Source organism: Salmo salar, chromosome 21 (assembly GCF_965601325.2).
Source record: "Salmo salar chromosome 21, fSalSal1, whole genome shotgun sequence".
NCBI classification, from domain to species: Eukaryota; Metazoa; Chordata; class Actinopteri; order Salmoniformes; family Salmonidae; genus Salmo; species Salmo salar.
Genome location: NC_138311.1, coordinates 39,331,806 through 39,346,077, shown reverse-complemented (window position 1 = coordinate 39,346,077; position 14,272 = coordinate 39,331,806). Strand labels below are relative to the sequence as shown.

Below are 14,272 nucleotides of genomic sequence, written 5' to 3'. Positions count from 1 at the left end.
GCCAAGCTTCCTGCCATCCAGGACCTATATAATAGGCGGTGTCGGAGGAAAGCCCATCAAATTGTCAGAGACTCCAGTCACCCAAGTTATAAACTGTTTTCTCTGCTACCGCACAGCAAGCGGTACCGGAGCGCCAAGTCTAGGACCAAAAAGCTCCTCAACAGCTTCTACCCCCAAGCCATAAGACTGCTGAACAATTAATCAAATCGCCACCAGACAATTTACATTGACTCCCCCTCCCTTTTGTACACTGCTGCTACTCACTGTTTATTATCTATGCATAGTCACTTCACCCCTACCTACATGTACAAATTACCTCAACTAACCTGTACCCCCGCACACTGACTCGGTACCGGTGCACCCTGTATATGGCCTTGTTGTTCTTATTCTTATTGTGTTACTTTTTATAATTATTTTTTACTTTAGTCTACTTGGTAAATATTGTCTTAACTCTTCTTGTACTGCACTGTTGGTTAAGGGCTTGTAAGTAAGCATTTCACGGCAAGGTCTATACTTGTTGTATTCGGCACATGTGACAAATAAAGTTTGATTTGATTTTGACATGCAGGAACGCCCAAATTGTGGCCTGCAGTTGCAGTTTTTTTGTTGGTATTGCGTCCTCTATTGTCAAGTGGTGGAATTGCAATAAGCAAACTCAAATTTTGGTGTGACACACCTATTCTATTCTTATTCTATTCTATTATTTTCTATGTTCGAAAATATGTGATACAGGATATAGGCTACTCTTGCTGAACGTTAAATGTGTAGAATATTTTCGATTCTATTATTTTCTATCCTATTCTATTATATTCGATCATTGCCATATTCTACCAAAATGTCAATATATTGAAATGGAATGTTTCTGGAATTAGGCTGTATTCTGGAATGGGAAGTTCTAAATTGTATTCCATTCTGACTGTATGTGCAATAATGTCAATGTATTGAAAGAGAACGAGGAAGAACAACTGAGCAGCCTAAAAACAAGAAACTATAAAAGCGTTGCTAAAAATCTACCCCTTGACGTTACAAAATGCAGTTGCTATGCAACCACAGACGCTTCACCCTCCCGGAAGTGCGTGGCTCAACGAAAAAATGGCGGACCACAGCTGCAGTGGATTTCATTCGCCCGTGTTGTGGATTTTCTCTGTTAAATTTGTAGTCAAAATGTGTTTGATGGTTCTCGGGTTGAGAGCTGTAGACGCTGAGGGTCAAATTGAAGATGCATTCCGTGCAGGAAATACAGTATTTTCACCGACCACTGCAGCAGCACGGGATCTACGGTAAGGAGCGTCGGCAGCGTACTCATTAGCAATAGTAAACACAGATATAGCCTGCTCTGTTCTTTAGCCTCTTGCATTAGGGAGGCATTTAGCTTCAATCTATTCAGTTCGGTAACATTTGACTAGATTAGTTTTCTACAGTAGTGCCAGTCATATCTGTAATTTTTTTTTTTTAAACTGAAGGCGTCGGATACACTAACCAGAATACATTTTAAACCGAATGAATAAAGTCTTTATCACCAAGTAACTTAGTGTGGTAGATAAGTTAAACCTGCAGAACAAGCATGACACTAAAACGCTCAAAATGCAGGCTACAGTTGTCTGCCTCACCGCCTCTGAGTGAAACGCCTCCCTGGGTACCTGGGAACTGTAGCTCTAGGTCTGACAGAACTCATGTTTATCAGGCTGCCGGGCACATCAATATAACACAACAGTATTATACACTGCTCAAAAAAATAAAGGGAACACTTAAACAACACAATGTAACTCCAAGTCAATCACACTTCTGTGAAATCAAACTGTCCACTTAGGAAGCAACACTGATTGACAATACATTTCACATGCTGTTGTGCAAATGGAATAGACAACAGGTGGAAATTATAGGCAATTAGCAAGACACCCCCAATAAAGGAGTGGTTCTGCAGGTGGTGACCACAGACCGCTTCTCAGTTCCTATGCTTCCTGGCTGATGTTTTGGTCACTTTTGAATGCTGGCGGTGTTTTCACTCTAGTGGTAGCATGAGACGGAGTCTACAACCCACACAAGTGGCTCAGGTAGTGCAGCTCATCCAGGATGGCACATCAATGCGAGCTGTGGCAAGAAGGTTTGCTGTGTCTGTCAGCGTAGTGTCCAGAGCATGGAGGCGCTACCAGGAGACAGGCCAGTACATCAGGAGACGTGGAAGAGGCCGTAGGAGGGCAACAACCCAGCAGCAGGACCGCTACCTCCACCTTTGTGCAAGGAGGAGCACTGCCAGAGCCCTGCAAAATGACCTCCAGCAGGCCACAAATGTGCATGTCTGCTCAAACGGTCAGAAACAGACTCCATGAGGCTGGTATGAGGGCCCGACGTCCACAGGTGGGGGTTGTGCTTACAGCCCAACACTGTGCAGGACGTTTGGCATTTGCCAGAGAACACCAAGATTGGCCAATTCACCACTGGCGCCCTGTGCTCTTCACAGATGTTTGCAGGTTCACACTGAGCACATGTGACAGACGTGACAGTCTGGAGACGCCGTGGAGAACGTTCTGCTGCCTGCAACATACTCCAGCATGACCGGTTTGGCGGTGGGTCAGTCATGGTGTGGGGTGGCATTTCTTTGGGGGGCCGCACAACCCTCCATGTGCTCGCCAGAGGTAGCCTAACTGCCATTAGGTACCGAGATGAGATCCTCAGACCCCTTGTGAGACCATATGCTGGTGCGGTTGGCCCTGGGTTCCTCCTAATGCAAGACAATGATAGACCTCATGTGGCTGGAGTGTGTCAGCAGTTCCTGCAAGAGGAAGGCATTGATGCTATGGACTGGCCCGCCCGTTCCCCAGACCTGAATCCAATTGAGCGCATCTGGGACATCATGTCTCGCAACATCCACCAACGCCACGTTGCACCACAGACTGTCCAGGAGTTGGCGGATGCTTTAGTCCAGGTCTGGGAGGAGATCCCTCAGGAGACCATCCGCCACCTCATCAGGAGCATGCCCAGGCGTTGTAGGGAGGTCATACAGGCACGTGGAGGCCATACACACTACTGAGCCTCATTTTGACTTGTTTTAAGGACATTACATCAAAGTTGGATCAGCCTGTAGTGTGGTTTTCCACTTTAATTTTGAGTGTGACTCCAAATCCAGACCTCCATGGGTTGATAAATTGGATTTCCATTGATTATTTTTGTGTGATTTTGTTGTCAGCACATTCAACTATGTAAAGAAAAAAGTATTTAATAAGATTATTTCATTCATTCAGATCTAGGATGTGTTATTTTAGTGTTCCCTTTATTTTTTTTGAGCAGTGTACTATAATATTCTATCTCTATAACTTTATGCTGCCAGGTATCTTCTTTACGATGTCAACCCACCAGAGGGCTTCAACCTGCGTCGGGACGTCTACATCCGCATGGCGTCCCTGGTGAAGACCCTGAGGAGACACGGTGACTGGGTGCTGGTGCTGCCCCCCTGGGGGCGTCTCTACCACTGGCAGAGCCCAGACATCCACCAGACAAGGATCCCCTGGGGAGAGTTCTTCAGCCTCACCAGTCTTCAGGGCAACGTGCCAGTCATAGAATACGAGGAGTTTATAGCCGGTGAGTGCAGCTGAGCTGAAGTGAGCTGTACTGTGCTGGCCTGGTTATACATCCACCATAGTTACTGGGATCGTGCTGGAAAGGATATTGTGGAATGCAAATATCAGAGGCAGCACAGTAACACCCTGGTAAACACTACAGTGTGAACCACCCCTCAGACATTTGAGTACATTTACTTGTTGCTGTGGTTGGTTGACTTCCCCTGACGCCTGGCTCCTTTCCATTTTCTTCTGTTAATGTTTGTTCCATGGGTATAAGAATGCATTGTGATTCCTGGTTATAAAGGCTCATACAAACTTATAACAAGTTATAAAACATTGTACCTGCAGGCTTAAAGTAACATTTCATATTTCCATGTTTTTGGCTCCAGAGTCTGGAGGTCCATTTATTGAGCAGGTGCTGGTGCTACAGAACTATGCTGAAGGGTGGACGGATGGAAAATGGGAGGAGAAAGTGGATGAGAGACCCTGCGTTGAGCGGTTAATGTACTCCAAAGACAAACAGGGCTATTACAGGTACAGTAACCAGGTTCAGAGATGGATAGCAACACAATAGATAAAGCACAATGCATTCCAAAGACACAAAGGACTATGGCACGAGGAAATTAAGTCTGTCATCTGTGCTTACCTATCTCCATGTCTCGCAAAGTTGAACTAGAAAAGGTAAATACTTGCTTCAGCTACTAAAGGTTTTGTTATGGGAGTGGAAGCAAATGTGTTAGTAGTAGTATAGTGAGTATGGGGTAGTTGCAGTCATAGAAACATCCCTGTGTTTTTAAAAATTGATTTAAACTTAGGAACTAGGAACAGCCTTGTTCAGGGGCAGAACGACAGATTTGTACCTCGTCAGCTCGGGGATTCGAACTTGCAACCTTTCGTTTACTAGTCCAACACCACTAGGCTACCCTGCCGCCCCTTTTTTTAAATGGAGGCCTTACAACCTTTCCTCTCTTTCTCTCTCCCTCTCTATAGAGGTTGGTTCTGGGGCTATGAGGAAACCAGGTGTGTGAACGTCACTTGTCTTTCAGCTCAGGGCCACGCCTCCATGCTGGCACCACTCCTGCAGAACAACATCACATCAACGTGAGTCAATAGAAGTCTGTGTTTGGCCATGGAAGATAAAATAATTTCATATGGAACCAGCCCTTATGAATGCTTGATTTAGGCCAAATCTTCTTGTCTTAGGCAGATCAAATACTAATAATACAACCATATGACATGTGCTGTGGATTTCCAACTTAAACTAAAACAAAAAAAAACATTCTAGAGTTAGATGCATAGTCTTTATTGGATTTTCTGAATGTACTGTATGAGATGTGCACATGTTCACTGATATTTCCTTTCATATTTCCTTTCCCTGCAGGTCAGTGATGTTGGATAGAGCAGAGACTGTCCTCCATGATCACTACGCTGGAAAGGACTACTGGAATGTTAGTCTGATGTTATGTTGTAAAGAATGTAGCTTAAGTTTGGTAATGGTTGATAGCCTACAATCATACAACAAACAAAAATATAAATGCAACAATTTTAAAGATTTTTGTGAGTTAGTTCATATAAAGAAATCAGTGAATTGAAATAAATTCATTAGGCCCTAATCTATGGATTTCACATGACTGGGAACACAGATATGCATCTGTTGGTTCCAGATACTTTAAAAAAAGGTAGGAGCGTGGATCAGAAAACCAGTCAGTATCTGGTGTGACCATTATTTGCCTCATGCAGTGTGACAATGATGTCCCACTCCTCTTCAATGGCTGTGCGAAGTTGCTGGATATTAGTGGGAACTACAACACGCTGTCGTATACGTCGATCCAAAGAAAACCAAATATGCTCAATGGGTAACATGTCTGGTGAGTATACAGGCCATGGAAGAACTGGAACATTTTCAGCTTCCAGGAATTGTGTCCAGACCCTTGTGATATGGGGCAGTGCATTATCATGCTGCACCTGTAATGATCATGATGTTTATTCAGCTTCTTAATATGCCACACCTGCTAGGTGAATGGATTATCTTGGCAAAGGAGAAATGCTCACAAACAGAGATGTAAACACATTTGTTCACAACATTTGAGAAGTAAGCTTTTTGTGCATATGGAACATTTCTGCGATCTTTTATTTCGGCTCAAACATGGGACCAACATTTTACATGTTGCGTTTATATTTTTGTTCAGTGTAGATAAGATACTGTAGTAACAAGATGATTAACTAAATTGGGCATTTTAGTGCCTCAACCTTTTGCTATTTAATTGTTCTGTCATCACAATTGTACCTTATTACCACTAATTTAATGAATTGTCCTTACCCGTTTGGTTTAACACTTCCCAATTTTGTTCATTGTCTTTTCATGCCTTCTCCTCTCTAGACTCGCCGCAGCATGGTCTTCGCCAAACACCTGCGTCTCCTAGGGGATGAGTTCCGAGCAAAGTACCTGAACTCCACAGACGAGCAGGACCAGATTGTATACAACGAGGACTGGACTCTCATTAAGGTTTTCAGACCTCTTCACATGCATCCAATTCTTGTACATTTAGATTATATTTATTTATCCATCCACATTGATTACTTCCTGCACTAGCAGCATGTAGGTCTACTGTATCTATTTAACCTTTACAATTAATTGGGGGGACATGTTAAGGTATGGATAGTTATGATTTGCTGTTGGTGGTTAATTTGGATTGGGCATGAATGGTTTGATGTGTTATTCATTTCTGTGTGTAAACTCAGAATAAGCTGGGTTCTGCTAGAGGGGGGCCGTACCTGGGTGTCCACCTGAGAAGGAAGGACTTTATCTGGGGTCACAGAGAGGATGTGCCCAGCCTCAAAGGAGCTGTGAAGAAGATCATGAGCCTCATGAAGAAAACCAAACTAGACAGAGTCTTTGTGGCCACAGATGCAGATGATGAAGGTACTGTTTTACTTTGGTGCAATTGAGATAGATTGATGTTGAATTTAGATGAAAGGAGTTGACAATAAAGTGATTCATATTTGCAGCCCAAAGAAAATAACATATTAATAATGAAGTTAGGAATTGGAATGCCCACAGTCAATGTCTGCGCCCCCTGTGGATATCTGATTCCCGTTAAAAATCTGCCTGTCGCACTGTGAAAGTTGTCAGGGCTAGAGCGGTGTTTGTCAGACCATGAGACATCCCCGAAAATCGGTCTTCTCACAAAATCGTCTGTAGCGTCCAAATGGTTTAGCCTACAAACTATTATGACCCCTCTATAGAAAGGAGACACTCACGAACATGTTTTGCTCACAGGCCTCAAGACTCATTAGTGCCAAAGATAAGGGGTTAAATACAATAAAGGGTTAAATGCATAACAAATGTTTCCTGATCTTTCTTATATCTCTCAGATATAGGACAGACACTATCTGTTGTTCCATGTAGTGAATCTGTTATTCAATGTGTTTGTATGGGCTAATAGCAGTGAGGCCAAAAATAATTTGATAAAATATTTGTTTATATTTTAATACTTCAAGGGTTCTTAAAATTCAAAATCAAATAGCAAAATGATCCTTGGTATGACCTTCTTAAAACAATTCCATATAACTTAGTAGAACCCCGACTTAGACAGGGCTTAGACTCTTAAATGGAATTGACCCCAACCCTATTACCCAGTAGAGAGAATACCTACATCAAGGCTTGGCAGGTTTATGCTGTCTGTACCCTACTCGACAGAGTCTGTCCTAGACCTAGATAATAGGACCAGTGTGTTCCTAATGAGGCATATGTCTGTCCTGTGCAGAGCTGGCGGAGCTGAAGAGGATGTTACCAGAGATGACACGCTTCGAGCCCACCTGGGAGGACCTGGAACTACTCAAAGACGGGGGCGTGGCCATCATCGACCAATGGATCTGCGCACATGCCAGGTACAGCTCCCAGCTCACACTGCATGCTTACAGTATATATTCCACAATTCAGATGAAAGTGTTGCACAATGTGTGCATACTGTAGGGAGGGAGCTGTGATGAGTACAAATGATGCAGACATTCTTGTGCTTCTCTTTTGTTGAAGTGCACATGTTAATCCTTAAGAGTATACTGCTACGGCATGATATAACATAAGTCGCAAAAACAAAAACACTTACAGGATAAAGGCCCAATTACTGGTAAACACATAACAGAAACGTGACCGTAATGAAACCAGGCTCTGTGCGCAAGACCACCGTGGAATAGTAACTGTGCCACGTGGAAGTCACAGGCTAAATTAGGCTACATGCATACATAATGCTAAATAGAGTGCACAGTAGCATGAGGCTACATAAATGTTCTAAATGTCCATAAGTGATAATATTACCTCTGAAATGATACGTGAGCTACACCAGGCCTAACAAGCTAGCATTACTAGCTAACATCTTGGCTTAGCTGGCTAGCAGTGGCATGACACACATGAAAGAAAAATACCACATAGATATGGTAAATATGAACTAGCAACACTCAACTAAAGTAATGACATGTCAGACAGTACTTACTATTAGATGCACACACTAAAACACAGGTCAAATACAGATTGGTGAGGAACAGTCCAACTAGTCCATCCTCTTCTCACTCCGAAGACAGGAACGGGGTTCAGAGAGTACGTTTACATGCTGTTATGTTCCCCAGCAAGAAAACCAAATATGTTGCTCAAACAAAGGGGGAACTAACAAAGTGTCACTGACAACAACCAAAATGAAACAGGCAGGGTTTTAGCATGGATTAAAAGACAATCATGGGGGTGTCCATTGAAAGTTGACTAGCAACAACAACTGGAACCTAAAAGAAACCCACTAAATTTGCCCAAGAAGAGGCAAACAAAATGAAAACAGGGAAGATCAGATAAAAAGATTGTTTGTCTAGAATTTAAAATAGCGATCACCAACTAAAGGTGTTGACCCTCCACATCGCTCAAGACAACTGGAACGCTGGGCCAGCCACTCTTAAATAGGACCTGGGCCAGCACAGGTGGAACACCTTCCCACCAATGAGATGGCAACCAGCACAGTTGTAACACACACTGACTATCGAAGTGACACCAATCGGTGCGCCCTACGTGCTAATATGCTATACGTCCAACCTCAAAACATAACTGGAAAAACCAAACCCTGTAACACATGCACAGTCGTAATTTGGCAGATTATGCAATAGTCATGTGAACACATTACTCTGCTTATCTTAATCGGTATAAGGTCAAAATCGAAGTGAGCTTACGCCGATTTAAAGACACCTGGTTTTCTGAGAAATCTTTAGGATTATTAGGAAATGTAAACACGTTTATTTTGATTGCCAATTTTCTGCAGTCATCAGGTAGTCTGATTTCAGATGTTTCCATGTAAACAGGATTATTAGGGAAATCCTTCTTCTTGCAAAGCATGTACACGTTTTAATCAAACTATTATATTAACCTGACTATCCACAATAATTGTGTGCATGGGGAATGGCAGACTGTGATTGGCTGATAGAAGTGGGGTGACTTGTTGGTACCACTAATAAGAAAATAAGGGGTGTTTGGCAAATACAACAAATACTAGAATAGGGGTGAAGTAAACACTAAATAAGATCTACGATGTATGGGATGATGTATTGTATTTGGGAAGGTGAAGTCTATTGTTATGTTGAATATTTCTTGTTGTTTTGATACTTGTAAAAGTGAGTTGTCTTTCTTTCTTAGTTGCTCTTGGATGGATTAATAAAGTTGTACTGAATTGAATTCCCTCTATCTCCCTTCCATTTCCCAGGTATTTTATCGGAACCTCCGTGTCAACCTTCTCCTTCCGTATCCACGAGGAGAGAGAGATATTGGGATTCGAACCCAAAACCACCTACAACCGCTTCTGTGGGGACAGTGAGAAAGAGTGTGAACAGCCCACACACTGGAAAATAGTCTACTGACTCATCAATGCAAAACCCCGCTCAACACCTCTTTAACAACATGCCAAAAGCAGTGTTGAAGTTTTTTTTTATATATACTCTACTGTTAAAAAGTTTGGGGTCACTTAGAAATGTCCTTGTTTTTGAAAGAAAAACAATTTTTTTAATCCATTAAAATGACATCAAATTTATCAGATTTACAGTGTAGATATTGTTAATGTTGTAAATGACTATTGTAGCTGGAAACGGCAGATTTTTTTATGGAATATCAACATAAGCGTACAGAGGCAACCATCACTCCTGTGTTCCAATGGCACGTTCTGTTAGCTAATCCAAGTTTATAATTTTAAAAGGCTAATTGATCATTAGAAAACCCTTTTGCAAGAATGTTAGCACATCTGAAAACTGTTGTTCTGATTAAAGAAGCAATAAAACTGGCCTTCTTTAGACTAGTTGAGTGTCTGGAGCATCAGCATTTGTGGGTTCGATTACAGGCTCAAAATGTCCAGAAACAAAGAACTTTCTTCTGAAACTCGTCATTCTATTCTTGTTCTGAAGATACTGAAGATCTCGTACAATGATGTGTACTACTCTCTTCACAGAACAGCGCAAACTGGCTCTAACCAGAATAGAAAGAGGAGTGGGAGGCCCCGGTGCACAACTGAGCAAGAGGACAAGATTGCCTGCAATGACAACAAGCTCAGTCCGATGATGCTGTGACACACTGCCTCAGACCATGACGGACCCTCCACCTCCAAATCAATCCCGCTCCAGAGTACAGGCCTCGGTGTAACGATCATTCCTTTGACGATAAATGTGAATCCGACCATCACCCCTGGTGAGACAAAAAAGCGACTCGTCAGTGAAGAAATGTTTTTTGCCAGTCCTGTCTGGTCCAGCAACGGTGGGTTTGTGCCCATAGGCGACGTTGTTGCCGGTGATGTCTGGTGAGGACCTGCCTTACAACAGGCCTACAAGCCCTCAGTCCAGCCTCTCAGCCTATTGCGGACAGTCTGAGCACTGATGGAAGGATTGTGCATTCCTGGTGTAAGTCGGGCAGTTGTTGTTGCCATCCTGTACCTGTCCCACAGGTGTGATGTTCGGATGTACCGATCCTGTGCAGGTGTTACACGTGGTCTGCCACTGTGAGGACGATCAGCTGTCCATCCTGTCTCCCTGTAGCGCTGTCTAAGGCGTCTCACAGTATGGACATTGCAATTTATTGCCCTTTCCACATCTGCATTCCTCATGCCTCCTTGCAGCATGCCTAAGGCATGTTCACGCAGATGAGCAGGGACCCTGGGCATCTTTCTTTTGGTGTTAGTAGAAAGGCCTCATTTTTAGTGTCCGAAGTTTCCATAACTGTGACCTTAATTGCTTACCGTCTGTAAGCTGTTAGTGTCTTAACGACCGTTACACAGGTGCATGTTCATGAATTGTTTATGGTTCATTGAACAAGCATGGGAGGGTCCTGAAAAAGGGACGTTTCTTTTTTTGCCGAGTTTAGATATTTCCAGCTACAATAGTCATTTACAACATTAACAATGTCTATACTGTATTTCGGATCAATGTGATGTTATTTTAATGGACAAAACATTTGCTTTTCTTTCAAAAACAAGGACATTTCTAAGTGACCCCAAACTTTTGAACGGTAGTTTGTGTATAGGCATGTAAATGTTTTTTTACTTTTTATGAAGTTTTTTTTTTTGTGTGTTATGTTTGTATTGTTTTGAGAATCGTGCAAACTGGGGTCCATTGACCACTGTGACTGAATGTGATGCTAAAATGGTCAAAGACTGGGCAGTCAGATGATTTAAAAATCACCACTTTAATTTCACCTGTTTACACTCATTGCACCTTTCTAATCACTTTCTAGGTATTATATCTGCCTTTTTTAGTGTTATGTGTGAGAATGATCAAATCTGGCTGCAATCAATGGTATTTCAATTGCTGTGCGATTTTATAAGGGAATTATTTGTTGGTCATGTAACATGCATTGAAAGGGCAGTGTCTTCTATGGCCAATTCATACTGTATTCGGTTGTGAATCTACCTTATGTTGCATTATGCTGTACAATATTTTGTGAACTTGAGGAACCTGTTTTTGTTTTGTTTTTCCTTTGTGAATAGCCTATGATAGAAACTGTGTTGCTTGTTTGACATTTCAGTCTTCGAACAGAGGGAAAAACAGGTATGTGGTTAAATATAGTATATTGTTGTTCCATTTTTTTTTTTATTTTTTTTTTTTCCCCGCATGACCTGTTAAAGGTAAGTTCAAAGCCATATAGTGAACATTGATTGACCAGGTAATTATGATGAAGCCCAGAATATGATCTATATTTTATATGATCAGATATAAACATAACTTATTTTCAATGATTACAGTTACAGTATCTTTTTTTTTTTCTACAGATAAAAATGGTATGATAATTTTGGGACTTTTATTTTATTATTTCCACTTGTATGCCTGTCATTTTGGAAATTATTTCATTATAAATTCTTTTCAAGAGTATCAATCAGAGCACATACCATATTTTCGATGATTACATAAATCTTTTTCTTACAACAAAAGGACTGAGACAGACACAAAGCAGTCACTATCACCTGCCAATATGTTCTAAGGTGAACTGCAAAATAAATATATATATATAGTACCAGTCAAAAGTTTGGACACACCTACTCATTTCTTTATTTTTATTATGTTCTACATTGTAGAATAATAGTGAAGACATCGAAACCATGAAATACCACATATGGAATCATGTAGTAACCAAAAACGTGTTAAACAAATCTAAATATATTTTATATTCTTCAAAGTAGCCACGCTTTGCCTTGATGACAACATACACTCTTGGCATTCTCTCAACCAGCTTCATGAAGTAGTCACCTGGAATGTATTTCAATCAACAGGTGTGTCTTTTTAAAATGTGTGGAATTTCTTTCCTTAATGCGTTTGAGCCAATCCATTGTGTTGTGACAAGGTACAGTGGTTGCTCAAATTAAAGTTTTGAGATTATGCTGCAGGACTTAAGAGGTAATTTGTTGTTTAGTACTGTACCCTGCGTCACTACTTCATTGCTCCAGACCAGCACAAGGGGGAGTTAGAGCACTGATTATGCTTTTGGGTCCCAAGGCACTACTGTGTCTCTAACTGACAATGAATGGGTGACATAAACCAAATAGAAACTGATAATTGTGCACGACTTCAACATTGAATTTCAATTAACTGAATGAAGAAGGTGATTGAATTTAGAACAATAGTGTAAGAATTGCTATTCCTCTGTCCTGCACGCGCACACCTGGAAAAATATACTTATTTAATTAAGTATTACTTACTAAAACAGTGTTTACGCTAACATTTTTTTCGAAGAGAAACTTAGACTACAATTAAGGTGTGGAAATGTTAGGATTATTTTGCTCTTACTGTAGTACTGTAGCCTACTCCCGACCGGTGATGATGTACATTGCCCGAGTGGCTCAGCGGCCTAAGACACTGCATCGCAGTGCAAACTGTGTTTCTACAGATGCTGCTTTGATACCCGTGCTGGCCGCGACCTGGAGACCCATGAGGCGACAGTAGACTATTGGTTTCTCTCCCTCTAAAAACAGAAATATATCATTCTAAATAACAAACTGGCTTTATTTACAAATTAGTAACAATGTCTCACCCCATGTTCAAAAATTGCATTTTTCTCGCTCACTTTAGGTTATTTGAAAACAATAATCTCAAATATCATTATTTTTAAAAAATCTAACAAAACAATCAACGTTGAATAACTGGCATAATTGTGACATCCCACAAGCAAATATGTTCAATGCCGAGGTGGATCAGGACGTGTATTGGTTCATTTGAAGAGGCAAAACATCAGAATGTATCTTATCAGTTGATCAAAACAGTTGAGTGTGAGTACAATTGAAAGTTGACAAAGCCATAACAGTAGGCTATAATCATAACCAAGACTTTGCTATAATAGCCACTTCAGTTGTTCAGCTAGGCAGTGTCACTTGGTGAAGGATTCAATACTAGAAGTTATTGAATGCAACAACTATGTCTCTGTGACTAACAAACACAGTCATGAGTGTGTATTTACCACAGTGTTAAGTGTTTAGCACTATTTCGGTGGGTCACATTTCAAAGAAAGTATTACATTTAACACTGGGTGTTAAAAATCCAATCTTAAATTTCCTGTGTGGATTTTCATTTGTATTTATTTCCTGATGGAGAGCATTGTCTGTTAGGAAATACCTGTACGATGTTCCTGCTATATGTTTATGCATTTGTGTGTGTATGTACAAGGGTTATTGGAGTGGTTTGGCTAGTTTCGTTGTGAATCAGTAACAGTGTAGGTTCCGTCCCTCTCTTCGCCCCAACCCGGGCTCGAACCAGGGACCCTTGCACACATCAACAACTGACACCCCACGAAGCATCGTTACCCATCGCGCCACAAAAGCCGCGGCCCTTGTGACGCAAGGGGAAACCCTACTTCAAGTCTCAGAGCGAGTGACGTCACCGATTGAAATGCTATTAGCGCGCACCACCGCTCACTAACTAGCCATTTCACATCGGTTATACGGTCATCTTACCATTTTAAACGGGCCTATGGTTCACCTTGTGAATATCTTTAGTTTTTTTTGAAGGGTCTTCACAATAAAACACTACCTTAATCGGGGTCAGGGAAACTGGCCCTAAATCTCCTTTGGGCAGTGACTTGTTACTAATCTATGTTTATGAACAAGCCTGTGGTTTACATTGTGCATGTATTTTGGTTTCATAGGTCTGCACCAGAAGCACCAAGTCTGACAGCTGGGAAACCAAAGGATACAGTTCAGTACCGTTTGAGT

At 41.5% G+C, this 14,272-nt stretch overlaps 1 protein-coding gene across 1 annotated transcript; it reads left to right on the top strand.

Annotated features, from left to right (window-relative positions):
* The first annotated feature begins 1,071 nt into the window (after positions 1 to 1,071).
* On the top strand, positions 1,072 to 11,942 carry LOC106582296 (GDP-fucose protein O-fucosyltransferase 2). Its single transcript, XM_014165231.3, has 9 exons — positions 1,072 to 1,280; positions 3,329 to 3,579; positions 3,950 to 4,094; positions 4,551 to 4,661; positions 4,942 to 5,008; positions 5,941 to 6,066; positions 6,303 to 6,483; positions 7,328 to 7,451; positions 9,299 to 11,942. Exons 1-9 carry the CDS (start codon positions 1,093 to 1,095, stop codon positions 9,450 to 9,452), a joined length of 1,347 nt encoding a protein of 448 aa, XP_014020706.1. The 5' UTR covers positions 1,072 to 1,092; the 3' UTR covers positions 9,453 to 11,942.
* Positions 11,943 to 14,272: the final 2,330 nt, after the last annotated feature.